Source organism: Vombatus ursinus, unplaced genomic scaffold (genome assembly GCF_900497805.2).
Source record: "Vombatus ursinus unplaced genomic scaffold, bare-nosed wombat genome assembly UNPS02014801.1, whole genome shotgun sequence".
In the NCBI taxonomy this organism is placed as follows: domain Eukaryota; kingdom Metazoa; phylum Chordata; class Mammalia; order Diprotodontia; family Vombatidae; genus Vombatus; species Vombatus ursinus.
Window position 1 is genome coordinate 14913527 of NW_020954579.1, and position 23643 is coordinate 14937169.

A 23643-nucleotide genomic window follows, 5' to 3' on the forward strand; every position below is an offset into this window, starting at 1 on the left:
TCCTTTTTTTATTTGGCTTAGAAGTAATTTTTATATTAGCATTTTACTGACATATCTAACATTCTAGCTATTCATATCTGTTGTTGTTCAGTCCTTTAATAGTGTCCCACTCTTTGTTAAGTCCATGGGGTTTTCTTGACAAAGATACTGGAGTGGTTTGCCCTTTCCTTCTCCAGTGTGTTCCCACTTTACAGACCAGGAATTGAGGCAAATAGGGGTCACAAATCTAATAAGTATCTGAGGCCGCACTTGAACTCAGATCTTATTGACTACAGAACCAGTGCTCTGTCCATTATACCTCCGAGCTGGCCCAATTCATATTACTATTCAAAATACAGTCCTGTGAATACCCAATTCAGAAGCTAGTAAAGATGGACAGATTTCCATCCTGTTTATGACTCAACTGCTCTCCTCTTTATTTAGCTGTGGGGCACATAGTAGGGGGAGGGACTGTTATTGGTGGAGAGGTTCAGGCTAGGTAACTAGGTAGCTTTCCATTCAATAGCCTGAGGTTTAAGTGTTTACTCACTCATCCTGTCAGTCTGGCTCATATTACTCTAGAGTTGTTTTGTTATAGCTGAGTTAGAGAGAGAATGTCAAACTTCTTTAATTTCCAGTTCTGATTGTGCTTCAGGTTCAAGTAAGAGTAAGGGTCAAAAAGGTGATGTCAACAAAGTTACTAAGCAAACTGTCAATAGGGCAGTTCAACAGATAAGGTAGTAAATTCAAGTATTTGGAAATAAAATACTTCCCTTCCGAGGTTTTTAAATTAGAAATTAAAGATTTGATTTGAATGCTAGGCACAGTGGAAACAGCAGTGGACTTGGGAGTCAGAGAGACCTAGGTTAAAATCCCAACTCCAAAACTTAATAGCTATGTGATCTGAAGAAGTCACAACCTCCTCCAGCCTTTGTCTCCTCATCTGTAAAGTTGGGGCAATAAAAGCAGCTGCCTCAGAGATATGTGATAAGGATCAAATGAAATAATCTCTGCAAACTTGAAAATTATAAGTCCCTAGGAATAGAAAGATAATAAAGAGTTGACTTCAGAGACAGAGTATCATGATGACAGAAACTGAAGCACTATTGGAAATGGAATGGATTGTATAAAAAGTGAAGACTAACCTAACACTAGATTACTGGGTTGAATACAGTGGTCTTGTCTGTTCCATTTGGATCTCCCCTTTTCTTTTCTAACAAGTTTGACTAAAAGTTAAGCCCAAATGGAATGGGGGTGGAACACAACCAATTCCACCACTGAAATTTAACCCAGTATCTTCATCTAACTGGGGGGTGGGGGGGTGGAGACAAGCTTTAAGGAGCAGCTTAGCCATGAGAAAAAGGAAGTGCTATGGGTCCATCTTAGAAAAGGAGTTTCCAGTGAACAGAAGGTGATGGCTTTGGGCAGCTTTGGATTACAGAACAGAGATACCTACCGACTGTCTGCTGTTTTCTTCATCTTCTTCCTCATAACCATCTTCATCTCCCTCAAGTCGAGAAAAATCATCATCTCCATAGGCTTCAGACACTAAGCCACCTTTTTCCTCTAACCCAGAGGAAGAAAGAAAAATGAGTGGGGATGCGGAGAGTATAAATACTACTACCAGTGATGTGAGTGGCTGGAACCATCTCTGCAAATAAAGGGAAACTGGTGCCTAAGTCTCATTCCTAGTCACACCATCCTAGTAGAAATAGTTAAAAGCCCAGAATCTATCCTAAAGTTTATAATTTAGTTGAGGGAACAAGATTAATAAGCAGACTAAGCCAAAAACTACCTTCTTAATTCTGGGTCCTGAGTGACTTTGGCAGGAGTTATCTAGTCACAAATGGGGTAAGTTTTAACGAATCATCAGAAACCCATGTCACTTTTTTAAGGTTCTCACTTTAAAGAGATGGGCATGGGAATGAAATCATAGTGTCCATCATGTGTCTTCCTTAACCCCAGATGCCTGGCAAAGCTAGAACCATCCAATGTTAGAGCCCAAACCCCTCATGTGCCAGATGGGGAAACTGAGGCCCTGGGAGACTAAACCCGCCGCCCTGGGCGCCTCACTCCTATTCTCGCAGGTGGGGGTTCGGCCTTGGTTCTCAGGGGCCGGGTTCTGCGGGCGCAGGAGGCAAGGCTCCGCCTCCTTCCCCACCAGCCCCCTACTTTTTCTTTCCCTTCCTTTTCTACCTCGGTGGCGGGCTCGGGTCCGAGCTACGTGCCCGCCCCAAGCCTTACCCGCTGCGGTCGCGCTCCCAGTAGTTTCCACTCCAGCCTCGCTGTCCGACTCGGGCTCCGAATCCTCTGCGTAAACCGCCAGCGACGACAGAACGTTCTTCTTGCCAGCCATCTTCCTCCTTCCCGGCGCCGGCGCTCCCGAATGACGCTATGACGCCGTTTTCCCTATTTCTAGGCAGCGCGCTCTTCCTACCGGAAGCCCAACGACACCCTCACTTCCTCCCTCCCTGACCTTTTGTCTGGGACAAGAAGCCAATCAAAAAAGCGAACTCCTTCCTGTTCCCGCCCCCACCTTAACCCGGCCCACCCTCCCCCCCCCAACAGCGGCCCCGTGACGCCATCATCGTGCGACGTGGGAATTGTGCGTGGGTCTGAGTCAGGGAGCGGTGTGAACCAGAAGGAGATTGGCTCGTTTGGGACTTCTGAGGTCTCTAGGCCGCGGGACTCCCGGGGCTTCGATAAGAGCTCCCAGGTTGGGGGCTCGCGGTCTGCAGCGGGACCCTGCCCGCACCCATATCCTGGGCTGGGGGCACAAAGAGTAGGGCGCTGGGATGCATTTAGAAAGGAGGGGAGCAGAGAAAAAGTGAGAGGAGTGTGTGTGTGTGTGTGTGTGTGTGTGTGTGTGTGTGTGTGTGTGTGTGTGTGTGCGCGCGCGCGCTTGGGAGGAGATGCCTTTAGAAAGGAGGGGAGCAGAAGGGGTGTGTGTGTGTGTGTGTGTGCTGGGGAGAAAATGCCTTTCGAAAGCAGAGAAGTTGAGGCCTGAGCACAGGAAAAGTATATGCCTGTGCCTGTGCCTTTATGTGTGTGTTTATGTAAGGAGGGGAGGGCAAGGTTCAGAGGAGAAAAGTGAGATGAAGGAGAAGTTGGAGGAGAGTGATCAGGGTGCTGGGTGAATGAGGAATGGGGTCAAGGGTAGAGAGGATGGTACGGAATAAAGGGGCCAGGGTTTTGGAGGAAGGAGAGCTGGGGTCCTGGGTTGAGAGGAGTTAGAGGCAGGGTGTGAGATAAGGAAGATGTAATTAGAAGTGTGGTTGAAGGGAAAAGGGGAGGGGCCATCTGGGGGATAAGAAAGATGTGAAGGTCTAGACGGTTTCCTAATCTGTTACATGGATGGATAGCCTTTTGGGCTGTGCTTGTGACTGCTCTTAGCACCTATCTTCTAACAGTAGGAGTGGGGACTACCAGACCCTGCCAGAGAGAACCCTGAACAAACTATCCCCAGTCCTCAGGGCTAATCATTAAAGATTTGTGTGTCTGATTTTTTTTTTTTTGCTTTGTGCTTAGAGAACATGACGTGAGGGAGAAAGGTGGGTTGAATTTTTACTTTTGTGATTGAGTTTTCCTAAGAAGGTAAGAGTGGAAGAAATGCTGGTTATCCAGGAAAGTGTAGTTTGGGATTGTTGCCGTAATGAAGAGAAAAGTAGAGTATAACTAGAGAGGAGTTCTCACGTAATCATTCTGTTTTCATTTTTGCCTTAACATTTGGCCACCTGTCTCTCTAAGATGAGTGCCTGCCCTTATTCTTCTCTCTCCTCTGGTCCTGAGCCACGTGTCAGGAGCACACTTAAGAAGATCTTTGGATTTGACTCATTTAAGACCACCTTGCAGGAGAGTGCCACCATGGCAGTGGTTAAAGGTAACATACTACAAACCTTGGTGAAACCTCAGGGATACCATCCTTTGAGGTTGTGCTAACAGTGCTTCTTCCCTGCAGTGAATTCTCCCTTTCCTCCCAATTTAATGCCTCTAATTCTGGAAAGTAAACCTGTCTTCTTAGCATAGATCCTAGATAACATAGCCACAGCAAGTGACCTGGTTCATACATCTTGTAGTAGCATCCCGAGTGAACCCAAAAGCAGCTGTTCTCCCACTGTTTGTTTTTGGTTTTGTTTTAGTTTTGTAAATTAGGGGCTAGAATGACTAGTTTCAGTTACTAACTTGCTGGGTTGCCTCTCAAGCATCATAAGATCAAGCTCCCCCGAAAAGGGAAAGGAGGGAATAATAGTGCTAACTTCTGAAATGATGTATAGTGGATATCGTGAGTTAAGTCTTTAAATAAATGGACCTTGTTAAGTGCAAAGCAGAAGAATTAATATTGATGCATTTGGAAATGAAAGATGCTACCCCAGAGGAGGCTATCACAGTTAGGCATCCCCATGCCAACACTGCCCAATCCTTTTTCACCTTCCTTTTTTACTTTAATGAATGTTTTATCCAGCCATCCATAACTATTTGGACTTTTCTGTCTCAGTTTCTGTTAGTATCAGAAAGGTTATGGGGATACAATCTCTCAGAGCCTAGGTTTACTTAACTATAAGAGAGAGATAGTAATTTTTGCTCAAGCTTCAAAGAGTTGTCTTAAGAAAACTTAGTACTACCTCCCAATGAGATATGAGATGGAAAGCAAACCTTTAGAGCAGCTATATAATTGTCAGGTATTACTGTTATTCCTTATGAAAATGTTTCAGTGCTGCCAGACCATAGAGTCCCCTGATATTGTCCTCAAGGAGTTCCCGTCCCCAAATGGTAAAAGACTATTGTTTTCACAGGTGAGAAGGATGTGTTCGTGTGCATGCCCACAGGGGCAGGGAAATCCTTGTGCTATCAGCTTCCTGCACTACTGGCAGCAGGTATCACCATTGTGATCTCTCCTCTTATTGCCCTGATTCAGGTGAGACTTCGGGTAATGGCGTAAAGAAACCAAAAAAGGGGAAGATTGTCCAGGTGGAAGTTTCATTTCCTTTTTTTGGTTTCGCCTTCTTGCTTTCTCTGATTTGCCTGGCTTGCTATCTGTATTAGTGGTTATCAGTTTTTGCAGACCAAGGATTCGAGTACAGTTTGTGCAGCTGGTATATCATCAGACTTAGATGTGTCATGAAGGTATTTTGATGTATTTCAACAATGTTATGTTTCCTTGCTTTCCATAGTCAATTTTTGAGCAGGCAAATTAGGTAGTAATGATAAAGAGAAGAAATAGGATGCTTGAGATTGGTTAGGGATGGGGAGAATGGGTGGAAAAAGCCTTTGGTGTTGTCAGGACCCTGGTAAGGTCCCAGGTGTGTCACAGAAAAAAAAGTTGGGGGGCACAGTAGGTAGATCTCTGGCCCTGGAGTCAGGAGGGCCTAAGTTCAAATCTGGTCTCAGACCAGACACTTGACATTTAACTAACTTGTGACCCTGGGCAAGTCACTTAATCCCAATTGCCTCGCCAAAAAAAAAGTTGGAAAATGCTGGCTTAGGGTGTTGTCTCCATCTATTTGAGTGTTTTGACTATTCACAACTCAAATGGGCTAATTAGGGCAGTTAACCTTCAATTTCCCTTCTTGAGGAACTTTTCCTCCTTCAAAATGAAGATGAAACAAACTTTTCACCTCTTGGCAGAGAAGTAATAGACTTCTCTAGATAGAAGGACAGAACAAAACATGCATCCCTGACATGGCCATGTCTTGGTTTATTTTGTTTGCTTTTGTTTGTATTCTTCCAAGGGAAGGGAATGTGACTTAGTACACTGATGGTGATAGACATGAAGAAAAAGAGCGTAGATAAAACATTTTTAAAAAATGAATAGATGGGAGTGGAGGGGAAAGGCAAAAGGGAATACAAATAAAATAATTTTTTGTTCAGTCGTTTGTCAGTTGTGTCTGACTCTTCGTGACCCCATTTGGGATTTTCTTGGCAAAGATACTGGAGTGGTTTGTCATTTCCTTCTTCAGCTTATTTTACAGATGAGGAAACTGAGGCAAACTGGGTTAAGTGACTTGCCCAGAGTCACACAGTCAGTGTCTGAGACCAAATTGGAACTCAGGAAGGTGAATCAGGTGACTGTGCAGCAGATAGAGTGGTAGCCTGGAGTCAAGAAGACTTATCTTCATGAGTTCAATTCCTATCTCAGACACTTACTAGCTTGGTGATCCTAGGCAAGTCACTTAACCTTGTTTGCCTCAGTTTCCTCATCTGCAAAATGAATTGGAGAAAGACATGGCAAACCATTTGAGTATCTTTGCCAAGAAGACCCCAAATGGGGTCTTGAAGAGTCGCACACAACTGAAAAAAAATGACTAAACTGAATTTTATAACTACTTTTTTTTTAAGCCACTGTTTGCAACATAAATTGTTTCCTAAATGATCCTTTTCCCTGTTCTGTGTATCTTGAAATGATTATGGGGGGCAGCTAGGTGGCGCAGTGGATAGAGCACTGGCCCTAAAGTCAGGAGGACCTGAGTTCAAATCCAGCCTCAGACCAAACACTTGACACTTAACTAGCTGTGTGACCCTGGGCAAGTCACTTAACCCCAATTGCCTAAACAAACAAACAAACGAAATGATTATGTTCATGCTTAAGTTCACAATAAAAAATGAAAATTCAAAGAAAAAAAATTCTGCATCATACTTGAAAGTTCCCATTTTCATGTGTGGAGAATAGATATGGTAGAAAGGTGGCATCATGAGATGGTGCTGAGCTCCATGTATAGAACTAAGGGTGTATCCTTTACTTTTATTTCCCCTTAGCCATCTCTTAGCTCACTTTCCAGCTTTCTTTGAATATGTGATAGTGGTACACTGAGCTAGGATCCTCTGTTGCTCATTGCTTGGTCTAGGATGCTAGAAGGAGGCATTTCGGTTAGATCTTGAAAAGCCTGAGCTTTTCTGTCTTCTGTTTACTGATCATCTTGCTTATCTGCATGTGGGATGGGCCATTTCTGGAATGAAGAGGAGTCTCTGCCTAGTATGGAAGGTGAACCCATGTGGCTTTGTGCTGTTCCTTCACCCTACTCAACCCTTGACCTTTCCTACAGCCATACTTCCTGAGTTTTTCTCCCATTCCGATCTTGGTCACTTTAGAAAGGGCATCAGAATATTAACACCATAAGAGTAATGTGTTTTTTGCCTTTTACAAAGTTTGAGTCATGAGCACAACCAATTGGGTATGAGTGGTAAGAGGGAAAACTTGTATCCTTTAATAAAGTAGGAGTGTCTTATAGACTGGAAGGGCTGATTAGAGCTGGGGAATGCCCTTGGGGATTTATGTGAGGTATTTGAGTTCTAAAAGCAGAATTTGCCTTTCTCTTTATTCAGGACCAGGTAGATCACTTGTTGGCCCTGAAAGTTCATGTATGCTCTCTGAACTCCAAATTATCTGCTCAGGAGAGAAAGAAAATTCTAATGGACCTGGAGAAAGAGAAGCCACAGACTAAACTCTTATATATCACTCCTGAAATGGCAGCCTCTGCCTCCTTTCAACCCATTCTGAACTCGTTGGTGTCCCGACACCTTCTCTCCTACCTGGTGGTAGATGAGGCTCATTGTGTCTCCCAATGGGGGCATGACTTCCGACCTGATTACCTCCGGCTTGGTGCACTGAGGAAACGAATACCCCATGCCCCTTGTGTGGCTTTGACAGCCACGGCTACCCAGCAAGTTCAGGAGGATGTGGTCACTGCTTTGAAGTTGCGACAGCCAGTTGCCATCTTTAAGACACCCTGTTTCCGGGCCAACCTCTTCTATGATGTGCAGTTCAAGGACCTGCTTGGTGATCCCTATGGAAACCTCAAGGAATTCTGCCTAAAGGCACTTGGACGGAAAAATGACAAAGAGGTAAATGATTGTTGAGAACAGGATATGTGGAAACTACCAGATCTTTGGGATGCGACCTATAGTTCCTGCACTCTGGATTACACAGATTAAAGTTGGTTTCCTAAGGCTGGTTTCCTCTCTAGCTTTCTTGGCTGGCAGTGGCGATAGTTTCTTAAAAACTTATAGAACTAATGAATTTTTGTTTTCTGGAGTTTTCCTTTGTCCTGATTCTCTTTATCCTAGATTCTCCCTTGAAGGGTAAACCAGTAGACCATACTGCTGTGTTGGAACTTTGAAAATCTGAATGATTTTTTAAATCATAGAATGAGATAGTGGAATTAAAAGGGTTGGGCTCAACTTTTTTTTTTTTCTCCTGTTGCATCATAAATCAGAACGGTCCCTGTTAGTGTTGAGTCCTTGCCTGCGCATATAGCCCTGAAGAGATTGTAGAAACTATCAAGAGGAAAAGCCCATGGTGGCCATGGTCATTATGTTCCTTTTAATGCCGATTACAACTTGGTCTCTATCTCATGCAGGCTTTTCCTGGCTGTGGCATCGTGTACTGCAGGACACGAGAGGCCTGTGAACAGGTGGCAACAGAGCTCAACTCCAGGGGTGTAAAAGCCAAGGCTTATCATGCAGGTATGGGGCACAAAGACTGATCCTTTGCATTTTCAGAACCCCCTTAATGGAAGCCACCTGGTTCTCCCTGCCTCCTGGTAGTCAAGTCATATGTCGTATCTTTTTGCCTTCAGAAAGAGCCAGAGAACTGGCCTTAAAGCCTCAGAAGGAAGGACCTGGGGTTGAAGTAAGGTTTAAAATGAGATTTGTGGGTATAATTTTCATACTGTCCTCTGCGTCCCCTGTGATAGCAGCTGGTTCGGAATCTCTGGGACACCGATAGGGTATGGGAACTTCAAGAGGCACCCCAAGAACTTCTTGCTCCTTCTTTCAAAACTCTTCACTTTCCTTTGGTCCTTCTGCAGGGCTCAAGGCTGAGGACAGAATGTTAGTGCAAAATGAGTGGATGGAGGAGAAGGTTCCTATCATTGTTGCAACCATCAGTTTCGGGATGGGAGTGGACAAAGCAAATGTCAGGTGGGCAGTTATTCTGGCTTAAATGGTTGGGTGAGTCCTATGGGACTGTCCAAGGACTGGCCATGTAGTATCTTACCCAAAGGAGCTGACTGGTGTTCTCCCTCTAGTATCAGAAAGAGGGGCAGCTCCTTAGGGGGTTCAAAGGGGTCTGCTGTTTTCCACTGAGCCACTTGAAATACTATATTGTTATTGAATAGAGAAGGCAGGACTCACCTGCTCACCAGAGAAGGGTAGAACACTCAACCCAATGTAACTATGCATAGATACTGTGTACTCTCTTATGTAATTCTTCCCCCCACATGCCACTCACTCTTTGTTGATACAGTTCTGCTAAATGGCTAGAAAGGCAGGCAGTTAGATATTGGTGACATTAAGTAATTGAATAGTACTTCAGAGGAGTTGGGAGTAAAGAATTTATTATCTTCTCTTTCCTATTTACTGATGACCCAGAGAGTTATAGGGTAAATGTTAGCTTTCTTAAGTCTACATTTGAAAATAGTTCTTAGTAATAGTTGACTCCCAGCCATGGACCTAACTATTGGGAAACATTTTGGTCTGAAGGCTAAAAGGAGTTAGTATCTTGACTTTTTGTTCCCGTATGTGCACTGGAGTTCTTAAAGTTCCCAGATGAATGGCTCTTGTGTACTCTGGGTTAGGCTGCTATAGGGCACTGAAATCTGCTGATAGGCACTTATTCTTTCCTTGCCCCAAGACCTTTACCCTGTCTTATATTACATACACCCTTCTATCCTATCTGGTCTCTGCCCTCAAAGAGCTCCTATTTTAATGAGAGAGACAACATGAAAGTAACTATATACAAGATTTATACTGTGTAAACAGAAGGTGATCTTAGAGGGAAAGCAATAGCACTGGGGAGGACCACTGGGAAAGGGCTCCTGCAGAAGGTAGGGTGTGACTTGAGTCTTCTGAGTCCTGAAAGAAACCAGGAGGGAGAGCATTCCAGGCATGGGGATCACAGTCGGTGCAAAGGCACAGAAAGGGGACAGGGACTGTCATGTTCAAAGAATAGCTAGTAAGGAGGTGTGGCTGTATTTAAAAGTTCATGGAGAAGAACAAAGTATAACATACTGGAAAGATAGAAGGATCCAGGATGTGAAGGGTTTTAAATGCCAAACAGCATTTTCCATTTTATGCTAGGGGTAACAAGGAGGCACACCATTAGGTCTGTGCTTTAGGAAAGTCAGGGTAGCAGCTGAGTGGAGGGCTGATTGGAGTGAGGAGAGACTTGAAGCAGGGGAGACCAATCACAAGGTTGGATCACGCCTCTTCTCAACTCTTCATTTCTCCATTGGTTTTTATTCTGGGTCCTGAAGATTTGTTGCCCACTGGAATATCGCCAAGTCAATGGCTGGGTATTACCAAGAGTCTGGACGAGCTGGGAGGGATGGACAGCCCTCTTGGTGCCGCCTCTATTACTCCAGGAATGATCGGGATCAAGTCAGCTTTCTGATAAAGAAGGAGATCTCAAAACTGCAGGTAAGCCTTGGGTAGCAATTGCTCAAATTTTCTGTCCTCTTCTCAGTCTGAGCCTTTCTGTCTGTCTCTTTCTCTTGAAATTCATTTATTTACCTCAAGGGTCAGTCATTATTTCTATAAAAACTTAAAGTCATGGTAAAAGGTAATATTTAAGCAAATTATTCCTTTGTACTTATTAAAACAAAACAAAACAATTCCTTCATGAATTGCTTCATTAAAGTCTCAGTAGTTTTTCTTTGCCACAGACATTACCCTTAACATATATATGGGTGACAGTTGCTACTAGTCCTCAATCCTGAGTAATTTCTAGGGTCTATTTAGTTCTAATAAATGTACCAAACCCTTAAAATTTACATTTACCTCTCGAGCATTACAAAGAGGGTACTGCTTCCACTACAGAGGTCCTTCCTAAATCCTTGTTCTTCCATTCTTTTACATCACGTACAAAGAATACACTTAAAAAGAAAAAAAAAAAAAGACTGGGTCTGCCTATCTTGCCCAGACGGGAAATACAGAAGCCATTCACAGGTCCAGTTTGCATAGTTTTAGTTTACAAAGAAGCTCTGACCTATTCCATTTCTGATCTGTACTGACTCGCCCCAGCTTTTGCACCTTGGTGTGTAAGCCACCTTTCCTTCTGGGGGCTTATCATGTTAATTAATGTTGAACTTAGTGCACATACCTGAGCAACCATAGTCCACTTAAATAGTCTAGAAAAGAAAATTAGCATTCATAGAGATTTACCAGTTTCACATATTTGATATCTTCAACAGCCTAACAAATTTCTTAATCAAACAAGACATTGAGAGAGTATGGGGAAGTTATTGATCTATCCTTAAAAAGACCCCACAGTGAGGGTTACTGCTGTTCAACAGCGAATTTGACATTGTGCCTGTTCTTTGGGATCTCCCTTGTTACAGCCTGCATCAGGGTATTGAGTCCATAATTAAGCAATAAGAATTTGTGATCACTTTTATTCCTTGAACTGTCTTAATTTGGAATGATGTTTACCTTTGAAATGATGTGTACATAAGTTTTCTGACTTACTCCGGGCATTGAAGATTACAACTCAGGCAGGTTAAGCTATTGGCCACTCGAGTTAATATTTCCCCTTCTTCCACCAGCCCAGGCACAAAGAAGGCAGTTCCTCAAAACTACATCCGATTTCAATAATATTGTTTGGTTGGTTATGTAGTAACCCTGGCTCAAATTTCCTATAAGGCAAGAATCTTATGATCTTGTGCAGCTTGATTCTTTGCTTTTTCAGCTGGTTAATGGTTTTGAAAAATTTGTTAGGATTCAAGGGTGTTCAAGGAGTTCCTTTAGAATCAGCCTGTGATGAGGATTGTGTTTCAAAAGCTTAAAAAATTAATTCCTTAGCACCTTCTATTAACAAATTCAAAGAATTAATATTCAACCCTTGAAATGCTTCTCAAAGTTTCATGATGTGTTTCTGCTTAAAAAAGAGACTAACCAGAAATTCATAGCACAAAGCTCTAAGATTCAATAGGTCCACCTTTTCATCATGCATCCTGCCATCTGTCCTCTCAGGAGATAGATAGTAAAGTGTACCCCGAAGAGTAGTCCTAGATGATGGAGGATACACTGACCTGCCCAAATTGTCAGTCTTCAGCTCTCCCATCTGAGCCAGGTAGTTAGTTCTCCAGTTTAATATCCAGGTGAGTCACCTCTTTTAAGTGACAGTATAATAAGTCCTTTTCCAGCAATCTGAGACTTTCTCTTTCTGTCTTTCCGAGTCCTCAGTTTCAGGTTAAAGGGATGCTCTTAGGTCTGGGCCTCAGGTTAGTATGGAAGGTCAACAAGTGTTGATTAAGTACTTAATATGTGGCAGGTGCTGTGCTAAGCCCTGAGAATATAAATACAAGCAAAAATAAAGATGTGGAGCTTGTGGGAGAACATAACACGTAAAAAGAAGTTAAAAATCTGGGAGGGGAAAGGGTGAGCCTGTATGCTGGAGAAAGAAGAGAACCAAGAATGGAGCTCAGGGAGAAATAAAAGGAGTGAAAATAACTGGCCTGGGCATTTTCCTTGAAATGGAGCTGCTGGGAAGTACTGACCAGTCAGAGAAAGGACTGCAGAGACAGTGTAATCTCCCATGGCAAGGTCACTTAATTGAAGGGGATCTCAGAAGCCATCTAGTCCAACCTATATCCTACATCCCCCCAACAATTGGACTTCCAGCTTTGCCACTAGCTCCTGAGCCATCCACATTTCTTAGGTCACGCTACATTTGTCTTTCTGTAACTTCCACCCCTCGTGCTTTAGTTCTGCTACTCTGGTGTAAAGGTGGACACATCTGATCCTTCTTCCATGTTGTGATCTTGTAGATAACATATATTTAAAGACAGCTGAGTCAGGAAGACTCCTCTTCCGGAGTTCAAATGTGGCTTCAGATACTTTCTAGCTGTGTGACCTTGGACAGGTCACTTAACCCTGTTTGCATCAGTTCCTCATCTGTGAAATGAACTGGAGAAGAAAATGGCAAACCACTCTAGTATCTCTGCCAAGAAAACCCCAAATGGAATCTTGGAGAGTCGGACACGAAAAAATGACTTCTCAGTAAATCCTGTTGTATCCTCTTTTGATCATACCGTGAATTTTATCTTGTGGTCTAATCATTCCCATTTTCTTTTTATGACATGGTCTCCAGGCCCTTCACCATCCTAGTTTCTCCCCTTTGGGCATTCTACTTTTCAAAAACAAAAAACTGAACACACTATTCCAGAAAGGGCCAGGTGGGGGTGTCACCTTCTGGATACTGGATATTGGGCCTATCTTAATATAGCCTAAAATCTCATTTACTTACTCTTTCTTGCTATTAAATTTCATCTTATTCAATGGGGGTCCTTACTTACTTCTTTTGAGATCTTTTTGAATCCTGACTGCATCCAGCATGTTTTTATTCCTTCTAGTTTTCTGTCATCTTCAAACTTTATCAGTATACAATCTCTGCCTTCATCTAAGTTATTGATAAATGTTGAATAAAAGTGCCAGGAACAGCTCTCTGGGGCACTTCACTAGAAGAGACCTCCCTCCAGGATTTGACATTAGCTCATCAATGACTTTTCTTTGGGCTTGTTAATCAACAAGTTCCAAATTCATTTAACTGTGCTGTCGTCTGGCCAAGGTCTCTCTAGCTTGTTCACGGGTTAGCTTAAGGAGTATGTTGTCAGATATTTGTCTGAAATCTGTATTTACAGCATTCCCATGGTCCTACCAGTCTGATGACTTGAAGTCAGTCTGGCATGATTGTTTTTGGTGTAGCCAATGTGGCTCTTGGTGATTGTGGCTTCCTTCTCTAAACCTGCTCAGTCTATTCTTTTCGTGAGACATTCTACAGCTTTGCCAAGAATCTAAGTTTATAGTTTGTGGAGTCTGTTCTCTTCTCTTTTGTGAAAAGAATAGAGTACAAAAGTTATAGGAAGAATGTGGAGTCATCTGATGTCGTTGAAGTGGTTAATAATCATATTTTGTTTCATGAATAATTGAAAATATTAAAGTGGACCAAAATAAACGTGACCCTTAAAAACGGTCAGCTTTGTGAAGAATTTTGTGCAATTCCATGTCTTAACACTATGTGGAAAAAACATCAGAAATGGAGTTTGAAAGCCTCAGGGCCTGCTCCTGCCTTGTGTACCTGCATAGGGCAGGTGGAAAGATGGTAGAACTCGTAGTGGGCTAGGAACAGTTTTTGTTTCAATGGCCTTTGATTACTTCTAGGAAAAGAGAGGGAACAAGGACTCTGATAAAGCCAGCATGACAGCCTTCGAGGCCCTGGTGGACTTCTGTGAGAAGCTTGGGTAAGTGTCATTTCTTGTTTGGAATTGAATGAAATGTTGGCTTGAGCGTTTCCCTCCTCTGAAGTACTGTTAATGTTAAAAGGTCACAAAAAGCAACTCTGTTCCATCAAGGTGGGACTTCTGAAGGAAGGCAGTTGGTTCTGCTTCTCCCCAGTCTGCCTTTGGGCAGCTTTTTCAGTGGAAAAGAGAGTACAGCAGGGTGGCTTGAGCCCCACAAAACTCGACTGTGTGGGAATTAGCCCAGCCTGCATTAGGGAAACCATCCATATCTTAATTCATTGGCCCGTCTCTTCCTGATTCAATCTTGCACAATGTGGTCATTTCTAAGCAGAGCCATTGTGTTTATTATATGGCGCTGGGCTACCTTCTCTGTTTTTATTCCAGGACAGCAGCTACTTTAAGACCCAAGTAATCCTCAGCACCTGACCCAGCTCATCTTTTGGGCTGCTGGTGACTTAGTTTGGGGAAATTGGCTGTTACAACAAAGAAGCAAATTAACTTTTTCAATTCAAATTAATTTCGTAGTCATCCTTTTTTGAACACCTTTTTTCAAAAAGCCACTATGCTAAGTGCTGAGGATGATATGGAGATGAAAAAAACATTCTCTTTTACCCTCAGAGACCTAACAATTTAGTCTGAAAGAAGAGACATATAAAACTGGCTTGGGGAGGGATCTCTTCTGTCTGATGGGAATTAAGAAGGGCTTCATGGAAAATGTTTCATTTGAAGTGGTGCAGGAAGGATGGGTAGGATTTAAACAGATAGGAATTGGGAAACAGGCCCTTTCTCCAGTCAGATAAATGGTGTGGATGTAGAAGCTAGAAAGTGTGGGTTGTACTCTGAGAATAAGGAGTAGGGTTGGTAAAGGGAGGAGTGGAAGATAACAAAGGTTGAAGCCAAATTGTGGAGGGCCTTGAATACGCCAGGCAAAAATAGCAGGAGAGTAATGTGGTGAAAGCTGCTTCCTGGGAAGCTTAGTCAGGCAGCAGTGTTGAGAGCATCGGGCAGAGGAGCCACGAGATCAGGGAGGCCAAGGTAGAGGGTGACTGCTACGGGAGCTGACCAAGGGTGGTGGCAATGGGAATAGAAAGGAGGGGAAATGTATGTAACTGATATGGCTCACAGCCACTTACCAGCGTGGGGATGGGATGGGGCAGGGTCCAAGACAGAGAAGAGTCTGGGGGCTGAAGTTCAGGCTGGGTCTGCATAGGACATGGATTACTGCTCAAGAGAGGGCATTAAGGGAGTGGTGGAAGGCCCCGCTTCTTCAATACTCTGTTATGGAAGCTAGAGCTGATCTTGTGTAAAATGTGTGTTTTGGACAATTCCACTGGCAGGGGGGAGGGGAGATGCTAGAAGCAAGCCGGCCAGTTAGGGGGCTGATGCAGCGGTCTTGGAGAGGTCACAAGAGCCTGTACTAGCCAGGCTTGTGGCAGTGGGGATGGAAAGGAGGGGATACTTGTAACTGGTCATTCACATCCCCCAGGGGGCTCTAGTCATCCCCTCTCCCTCCTCTGTTCTTACCCTTATTACTCTGATCTTCTGTAATGAGAAGGTGGCGCCAGACTGAAGTAATATCCTACTCCGTAATTTGACCTGGCCAGATTATGAGCCACACCCAACAGGCAGGACTAGTGGGCTGGAGTTCAGTAACTACCCTTACCCACAGCCAGTGTTGTCCTGTGCCCTCAGTGCCAGGGATTGCGGGGAGCTGCTAAACTGTGTCTTTTGAGGCTGTCTGGGAAAGGCTTTCATTTCTGCCGAGAGATGAAAAGAGCCGAGTGTTCTTGCTAATTGTCAAACCCGCTTTGGGCTTTGGTCCTGCTTCCTAGAAATAACTCTGGGTGCTTCTCTGAGTGGGGGTGGGGCCAAGTTCTCCGCAGGGGTTCCATGTGATGTCAGCTCCTTGCCACGAACATAGAGACCCTACAGAAGGGACTACCCAGGGAACCTGCGGCTGTGCTTCCTTTATGGAACCGGGGACACATGGGTCCTATAACTGCCTTTGGCATATTCTTCTGCTTGCCTCAGTGGGCATGTCTGTCTGTGGACTCTTTTTTCTCCCCACTTCCACCCCCACATCCCCCTCCCTGACTTCAGTCTCTTTGAATTTCTTGCCCATCTTGTCCCTGGGAGGAAGCTCCTAGTCTGAAAAGCACTGAGTCTGGCCTAGGACTCGGAGGGTCAGAATGGGGAACTCTCTTGGCCCCCTATGTCTTGAGTAGCTCTTTAGAGTTAAGAGAAGCCTTTCTTAATTAAACAGTGTACAGTGTGAAGGAAAAAATGTTCTATTAACACCTGTGTTTCCTAAAACAGCTCACCCGTTTTAAGCTGAAGTTGCCTTGGCTGTTTCCTTAAAAAAATAATCCTTTAAAAAGGAATTTTTGGGATAGAGGTATGATAGGCATATGAGAAAATGAATGACGCAGGAAGCAGTTAGGTAGAGTAGGGATACATTAAGCACGTCACAAGAGACAATACACAGAATGAGTATAAATGGATGATAATTAATTTCTCTTTTACTGTTTCAGCAGGGTATAATTTTTAAAATCTCTTCTTTTAACCAAGAAGTAACTGTTTTCCTTTTATAAGGATATGCTCTTACTATTTTTATATCACTATTATTTTTAGAGAGATATTGATATCACATTATTATTTTTAAACAGATATTGACTGTATATAGATTCTAGATTTATGTTATTTCTCACCTATTTATTCAGGAGAAAATTTCTTACTGGAATTATTATAAGATGGTGATGGGTTGAGTATTTGCTTTAAAAAATATTAAACAAATTCAGAATATCTGTTTTTCTGAAAAAAAGAACATCATTGGACTCTGGACACCTAGAATCAAGAATCAGTTGATGTACGTTAAAACATGATGAGGATCTTTCTGCTATGGTAGCCTTCATGGTTAAATTAGAGTTGCATAGGGGAAATGGGAATCCATAAGTGGCAGCTCAAACCTTAGAGACGTGTGGTAAGAGGAGACACTCAGGGTGGAGACTGGAATGGAGACAATTAATGGTTTTCTTGTCTTTCTTGGACTCTAGGCTGCAGACAGAGGATGGAAACATTGATTATTCATGATGGGGCTTTTTATTTGATACCATTGTAACGAACACTATTTAGTTTCCAGTTGGGAAACACTAGCACTTTGGCAGGGGGGGGGGGGGAAGACTGGACTTTTCAGCTAGGGTGGAGAAGTTTGCCAAATGTGATTTTTCCCACAGTTCTTTTCTTCTTCCCTGATCCTCTCCCCACATCTCTGGTGAAGGTACCAAAGAACTTATCCTGGAGCAGCAGGAGGACATAAGGCTATAGAATGGACCCCATGGGACATGGACATTTGTCTCAGAACAGTCTCCACTCTCTCCATCTTGTCCAGCCCTCCAAAAATGATCTCTGCAAATTATGTTATTCCAGAATCTCCCAGGACCTTCTGTGGAGGTCATTGACAGAAAACTTGGCTTTGGACAGAGGTGATGGCTTCCTGGCAGGGATTGGCAGACCAGTTTCCTTTCCCATCTCTTCTCTTCCAAGTTAAATCTCTTGGCTTTTTTGAGAAGTAGGTTTGGAAGTTATCTCTGAGTAGAAGTAGTTAAAAAGAACAACAAAGAGGAGGAGAGCAATAATTGTGGTGTAGAACAGGCACATCACCACCAGGGGCCCAAAGGACCAGGGATCACTTTGGTCCTTTGTTTTAGAGAATTCATTCTGTCTCTGGACAAATTCTTCTGTCATATTTGTGACAGGTATGTCCATTTATCTGGAAGAGAAAGCACAGGTAGGTGGATAAAGGATAATCTGTGGCAAAGAACCTGGCTTCTGTACCTCTCCTATTATGCTTCCTTTCTTTATCATTTAGGTGTACTTTTGGCCTATTTGGGTCATCGGACATGAGAGGAAATGACCCCTTTCATCAGGCAGCTGAGGGAACATTAATACCGAAAGCTGGGAATATCTTAAAACAGACTGTGTCACTCTACCTCCTTTCTAGCCCCACCTCCTTGTATTAAACAGAAATGGAAGAAGATGCCCCAATCCTAACCCCTTTCTTGAGTTCTTCCCAGCTGAAGCCCAAGTGCCACTACGTGCCTTTCACCCCATATAATCCCTGTCCTAGTTGCCAGGTCATGTGGAGGATTTTGAGGGGATGTGTCTGAGGACAAAGACTGGGGCAGTATCTTCAGAACCATCTTCCTGGGACTGAGGTCTAAAAGGAGATTCCAGGAGGTGATTAGAAGAGTAAGCACCCCTGCCATGGAGCCCGTTGGGAAGGAAGCTGATAGCCACAGGGTTAGGACCTGGAAAACTGGCTGATTTTGTCAGTGAAAATGGAGTAATTGTTACCTAATTCTGTTGTCAGTGTTGTGCTCTGTCTCCCCCATCTACGGCAAATTGGAATGGTTAGTCTAGACCTCAAGCCACTGCACAAATAAGCCAGCTGGAGCTGTTCTGAGACGTGAGGAGACAGCAGGTGGAAAGCACTGTTATCTCTAGTCAGTGCTAGAAAGAAGAACCAGATCCTTCAATAACTACTCCCTCACCGTCATTACCAAGGCAACAAGGCAGGACTGGGCATGGCTACCTGGCAACAACAACAATTTCCCTTCGACCCTCCACGTTCACCCTTCAGGTTGCGTGCTGCCCCTTTGTGACATCTCTTATTACCCCTGGAAGATTGTCCTTCATGTTCATTTTAGACAAATCACTCCTATATGACAACATTGGAAGTGAAGGGAGGACCCTGTATGGTAGGATTTCCCCCAGTTAACATGCCCTAGGGCTAGCCCAGGTTCTTACCTGGTGATGGCTGTCTAGGTGATCTAGATGACCTGCTCTAGAGCACAGGAGAAGTCTGGAGCCAGTTCTGCCCAAACCTTTTTGAAAATGTCCTTTCAGTGCTGGGGTGAATGATTAACTATAATCTTGGCCAGTCCCTCCTGGTACTAGTTTCCGAGAGAAGAAAGGATTCTTATCACAACAGAAACCTTATGCCTCATTTTTCTGGGCAAGACAACGTTTCCCCAGTTGCCTCTGCTTTCTTCTAGGACAAGTTCCCATATCTCTCTGATGATGTGATCAAGAAAATGAAAATAGCTAGATCAGTGTGGACTAGGGATGTCCACTCGGGTTAGCCCTCAAGAACATCCTGTGTGTACCCTCTTCACCAAACATCATCCATCTTGACTAGGATTAGCCCTTGATATGTTTGCAGCCTGTTGCTGCTTGCTTTTTGTAGAGATTAGGTCTTCAGGGTTACTGCCTTGTCTTCGTTCTCCATGTTCATCTTTTCCTTTAAAAACAATCCATTTGCCTGCTTTCCCGGAATTCAAAAGGAAGCTGCTGGTTTCAGTCGCTTGACAGGCTGCTACCATGTTGGCTCAAACCAAGTTCACCGATCTGGATGCAATTTAAATGAACCTGGAGCTCTTTCAGAGCCTTGTGAAATGTGACAGCCAGCCAGGACATTGCCATTACAAATAACTGAGTGAGCAGTCTTCCTTTGCCCTTAGGGTAGAGTGGGAGACATCTGCCTGTCCTGTGTGGGCAGGACTCTTACTTCCAGTATTTGGGAAGAGGTGGTCAACAGCCCTACAAGTTAGACTAGTTTTAGCAGTAGAACTTCATTTTACTATCCTGACAGGAAGAGACCGTCCCTAGTGCTGAGGAAGGACTCGTGTGTGGCAGTATTTAGGGCAGCAGCAACATTAGAGAAAATCCAAGATGAGATTGAGTCTAATCTCATCACCACCACCTTGCATTGCTTCTCCCTACTCTTTTTGTAGAAGATAGGACTCCTTCCCTATTTGCCTACCTGTGCTGTTTTCTTTCTGAGAAGGAAGGAAATTTTACCCTTTTGAGTCCTATCCATTCACATGGAGGTTATTTTGAGAAAGAGTTGGGAGTGTGTGTGTGTTTGGGGTGGGAACTGGTTGACTTTGATGGAGATAATGAAACCAGATCCTGGGCCTGTGTTTTAAGTTGGAATCCCATAACTGGATTGAAGTGTAGGGCTTGAGATTAGGAGGCTGAGCCCATATGTATATTCAGGTGTGGTGAATTTAACAGTTGACTCAGAAAGTACTACTGTGCCCCTCCTTCCTCCAAGCACACAGTTGTCTGTAGCATTTATTGCCAAACCCTATTGGATTCTTGCACTGCTTTTAAAATTTTTTATGGAGCTGTCAGCAGGGGAAGGGGCAGGGAAATATTTGTGTAAGATGCAAATAGTTCCTCCCTTTGTCTTTAGCCCTAACCTGTCCAACCAGTGCATGAAAATCAGGAAGTAAAACCAGCAAGCAATGCCTGCCCTTCCTGGCCTGGTGAACTCAGCCAGGTTCCTGGACTAAACAGGCAATGGGGACAGGCGGCAGAGCTCTGTGGGGTCAAGTCTTCGTTTTCAGGTAGCCAGAAGAGTTACTGGGAGGCACAGAAAAGGAACAGAACTAGAAATATTTTCCACTTGACGGCTCTGGGTAATTATTGACTTAGGAGAATGAGAAATCACAGTGAGGATGTTGCTCTCGGCAGCTCTGCCGTTTATGGAAACCTTTTCTTCCTTCTACCTCCATTCCTGGGTTTATATCTCTTTCCACCTGAAAAGATCCCTTGGAACAGGAACCAAAAACTATCTGGGGTCAGGGGCAAAGCAGTTTGCCACACCTTAGGCCAGTTCTGAAACTGGCTTCTACGAGCTCAGGGCTAAAGCAGGGGGGCCAGGAACAACAAGAAGCCATCGAAACTTTCCTTCATCTTAAAATTTGGGAAAGATGTGTTTGTTGCTCCCTTCCTGCCTTATGGTTGAAGGAAAATAGGAGATGAGTAGGAGTTCCATAGAAACCCTGGTTCTGGCTAAATGCCTCTGAGCCACCCTTTGTCTGGACTCCTTCTCCAGCGATCGTTGTTTTAATGGATATTGTGTTACACTGGGACATTTGGCTTTGACACAGCAGACAGCCGATCCAGTCCCTCACAAAGTACATTCCCCTGAAAACATTTGGACAAAACCACTCTGTGGAATGATTGACTATCATTTTCCACTTTTGTATTTACCATTCAATAACAAAAAGGATATCTATTTTAATAATTTGGTGACAGTATCTTCTGTTGTATTTGACCTGAGTTTTGTTGCCTTTTTACCGTTTAACAGATTTCTCCACGTTTATTCATCCCAACCCTCAGCCTGGTTTCTCCATCAGCTCTTCTCATTACTCTTCAAGTCACTTCTCTTTGGGTGACCTTCATGAGCACTTGCATAAGAGAGGGATAGAGAAGGCAGGTACCAATCACTCCCTTGAGGCCTGTTAGCCTCCTTCTCCCCTACTAATAAACCAGCCCCAAACTCCAGGGTCACTGGTACCTTAATGGCCCTTTTACTTGGAAAGAAAAAAGCACATTCTGGAATAAAGGCTCAATGTATTTTCTCATTTACATGGGTTTTGGGACATACTAATTATCATACAGTCTGGCATCTTCTTTGGCATAGATTAGTTTAGTCCTCTCATGGCAGCTGGCTAAGAATGAGATTGCCCTTCTCAGGGGCCTGGGAACAGGCCTACTTCCCTTTTTTTGTGGTAAGGCACAGACCAAGAAGGGAATGAAGAAAGTGTCCATAGTCTCTGGCACAGTTGGCTTATCTTTGGTATCTCTTGTTCACCAAAAGGTTCATCTGAGCCTCCTGGCTTCCCACTTCTCACATCAAGCCTCAGTTCCCAGTGTCTAGGCACTTTCTCAGAGGCAGAACTAGGACCAGTTACCTATGTGGCCACAGCCCAGCCTGTTCTAAGTTCTCCCAGAAAAACAGATCTCTCTTTCTGCACCCTTTCTTGAATGCTGTGGACTGCAGGCCGTGGCTAGAATTCCTTGGCAGGGTTCGGCAGCCTCCTCTCTGGCTTTCCTTCTGTCCTCACCCTGTCTCTCGTGGTGGTCTCATGGGCTGGACCTGAGTCTTCCGGCTTCTCTGGTCAGGGCAGCAGCATTGAGCACAGCAGCAGCTGCAGGCTATTGCCAATAGCAGCAGCACAGTAGCTAAGGTAAAGGGACAGGAGGAGGGGAGAAGAGAAGAGGAAATCTGTATTCATTGATTTTTCTGAAAAGATAAACCAGGGGAAATTGGCCAAGTCTCAGATCATCCCAAGTCATCTGGAAGGAAAGTCTAAACTTCGGGGAGCCACCCTAGGGCAAGGGCAAGGCAGGGCATTTGACTCTGTCTGGTTCGAGGTCCTTGGAGCCAGGCCAGGCCAGGCCAGAGTTCTCTGGCTCCTAAGGAACGTTTCTTTGACACATTTATTCATTTCCGCACTAGAGCTGTGAGGCATAGCTCATGTTTGATAGGGCAAATAGATCTCTGTTTGAGTTCCTTGCTCCTAGAGAAGCTTCTAGGGTGGGTACTAACTCTCCTCAAGGGTCTGGGTGAGATGTCATAAGGATGACACAATGGATAGAGCGTTGGGCTTGGAGTCAGGAAGATCTAAATTCAAATCTGTCCTCAGATCCTTAGTAGCTGTGTGACCCTGGGCAAGTCACTCAGCCTATTTGCCTCCATTTCTCAACTGTAAACTGTAAAATAGGGATGATAACGAGTTGTTGTGAGGATCAAATGAGATAATAATATTTGTAAAGCACTTAGCACACAGTAAGCTCTGTATAAATGCTTATTTTCTCCCCTTCCTCCTGTTTTCCCAATCATAAGCTGGAGAATCTAATAAAGTTAGTTCCAGATCCGTCCTGTTAACATCCCTCCTACCTCCTTTCCTCCTCCCATATACCCCTGAACTCTTTCCTTAGAGCTGTCTCCCTACTCCTAACTCTTGCCCCAAACTACCACTCCTCTACTGCTGGCAGACTGACCACCTTCACCTCTCCTACTGCTTGATTATCAAGTTCATTTCCCCTGAGCTAACTTCATTCTGGAAGATCCAGCCCTGAAGGAAGTCACTGTGCAACCTCCACCCCGAAATCTACCCTTGGTAGAGAATAGAGATTGTGCCACCCTGGGGCCCATTTTCAGGCTATCCACTTCCCGATCCTAGGAGGAGATCTGGATGCAGAAGAAACCTGAAGTCCCCCAACTTACCAATGAAGAATAGAATGACAGAGAAGGCTACAATCTCAACCGGCTCAGCCTGAGGCAGCTGCCGTAACTTTAGGAGGAGCTTCTGGCCCATCGAGTGCATCTCCTGCAGGAAAGTCTGTGTTGCCATGCTGCACCTCTCTTCCTTCTAGGCTGTACTGAGGAAGACAGAGGTTGGAGTGAGTTAACTCAGCGCCTCCACACTGCTCGGAAACACCAGAGATGCTGCCTTCTACCCACTCTCCACATCGGACTGCCCCATATCTCACTCACAAAACAAGTTTGTCTGGTCTCAGCCATCCTTTTCCTCCTGGGTCACATGGGGAGTTGATGGGGCACTTAGCTGCTTGG

The 23643-nt window shown here is 44.2% G+C and overlaps 2 protein-coding genes across 16 annotated transcripts in view; one reads left to right on the forward strand and one right to left on the reverse strand.

Moving 5' to 3' along the window:
- Nucleotides 1-2376, reverse strand: part of SAP30BP (SAP30 binding protein) — a 42918-nt gene extending 40542 nt beyond the window's left edge. The window contains exons 1-2 of the mRNA XM_027873011.1: nt 2224-2376; nt 1436-1545 (exon numbers count right to left, since the gene is read on the reverse strand). Coding sequence (XP_027728812.1) covers nt 1436-1545; nt 2224-2335 — 222 coding nt within the window. The 5' untranslated portion in view covers nt 2336-2376. The remainder of the gene's footprint in view (nt 1-1435; nt 1546-2223) is intronic.
- Nucleotides 2377-2598: 222 nt separating this feature from the next.
- The window catches only part of RECQL5 (RecQ like helicase 5), a 35290-nt gene continuing 14245 nt past the window's right edge, over nt 2599-23643 (forward strand). For 9 of the 15 annotated variants that reach the window (XR_003570116.1, XR_003570115.1, XM_027873332.1 and 6 more), the window contains exons 1-8: nt 2599-2736; nt 3714-3859; nt 4773-4894; nt 7300-7818; nt 8334-8439; nt 8784-8895; nt 10230-10392; nt 14134-14213. Coding sequence is in view for 13 of the 15 variants with exons in the window: in XM_027873332.1 (XP_027729133.1) it covers nt 3727-3859; nt 4773-4894; nt 7300-7818; nt 8334-8439; nt 8784-8895; nt 10230-10392; nt 14134-14213 (1235 nt within the window). In the remaining 2 variants the exon portion in view is untranslated. Of the gene's footprint in view, nt 2807-3713; nt 3860-4772; nt 4895-7299; nt 7819-8333; nt 8440-8783; nt 8896-10229; nt 10393-14133; nt 14214-18081; nt 21332-21369; nt 22119-23251; nt 23386-23643 lie in introns of those variants that run through there. The other 6 variants (XM_027873344.1, XM_027873345.1, XM_027873341.1 and 3 more) reach the window with 6 other exon arrangements.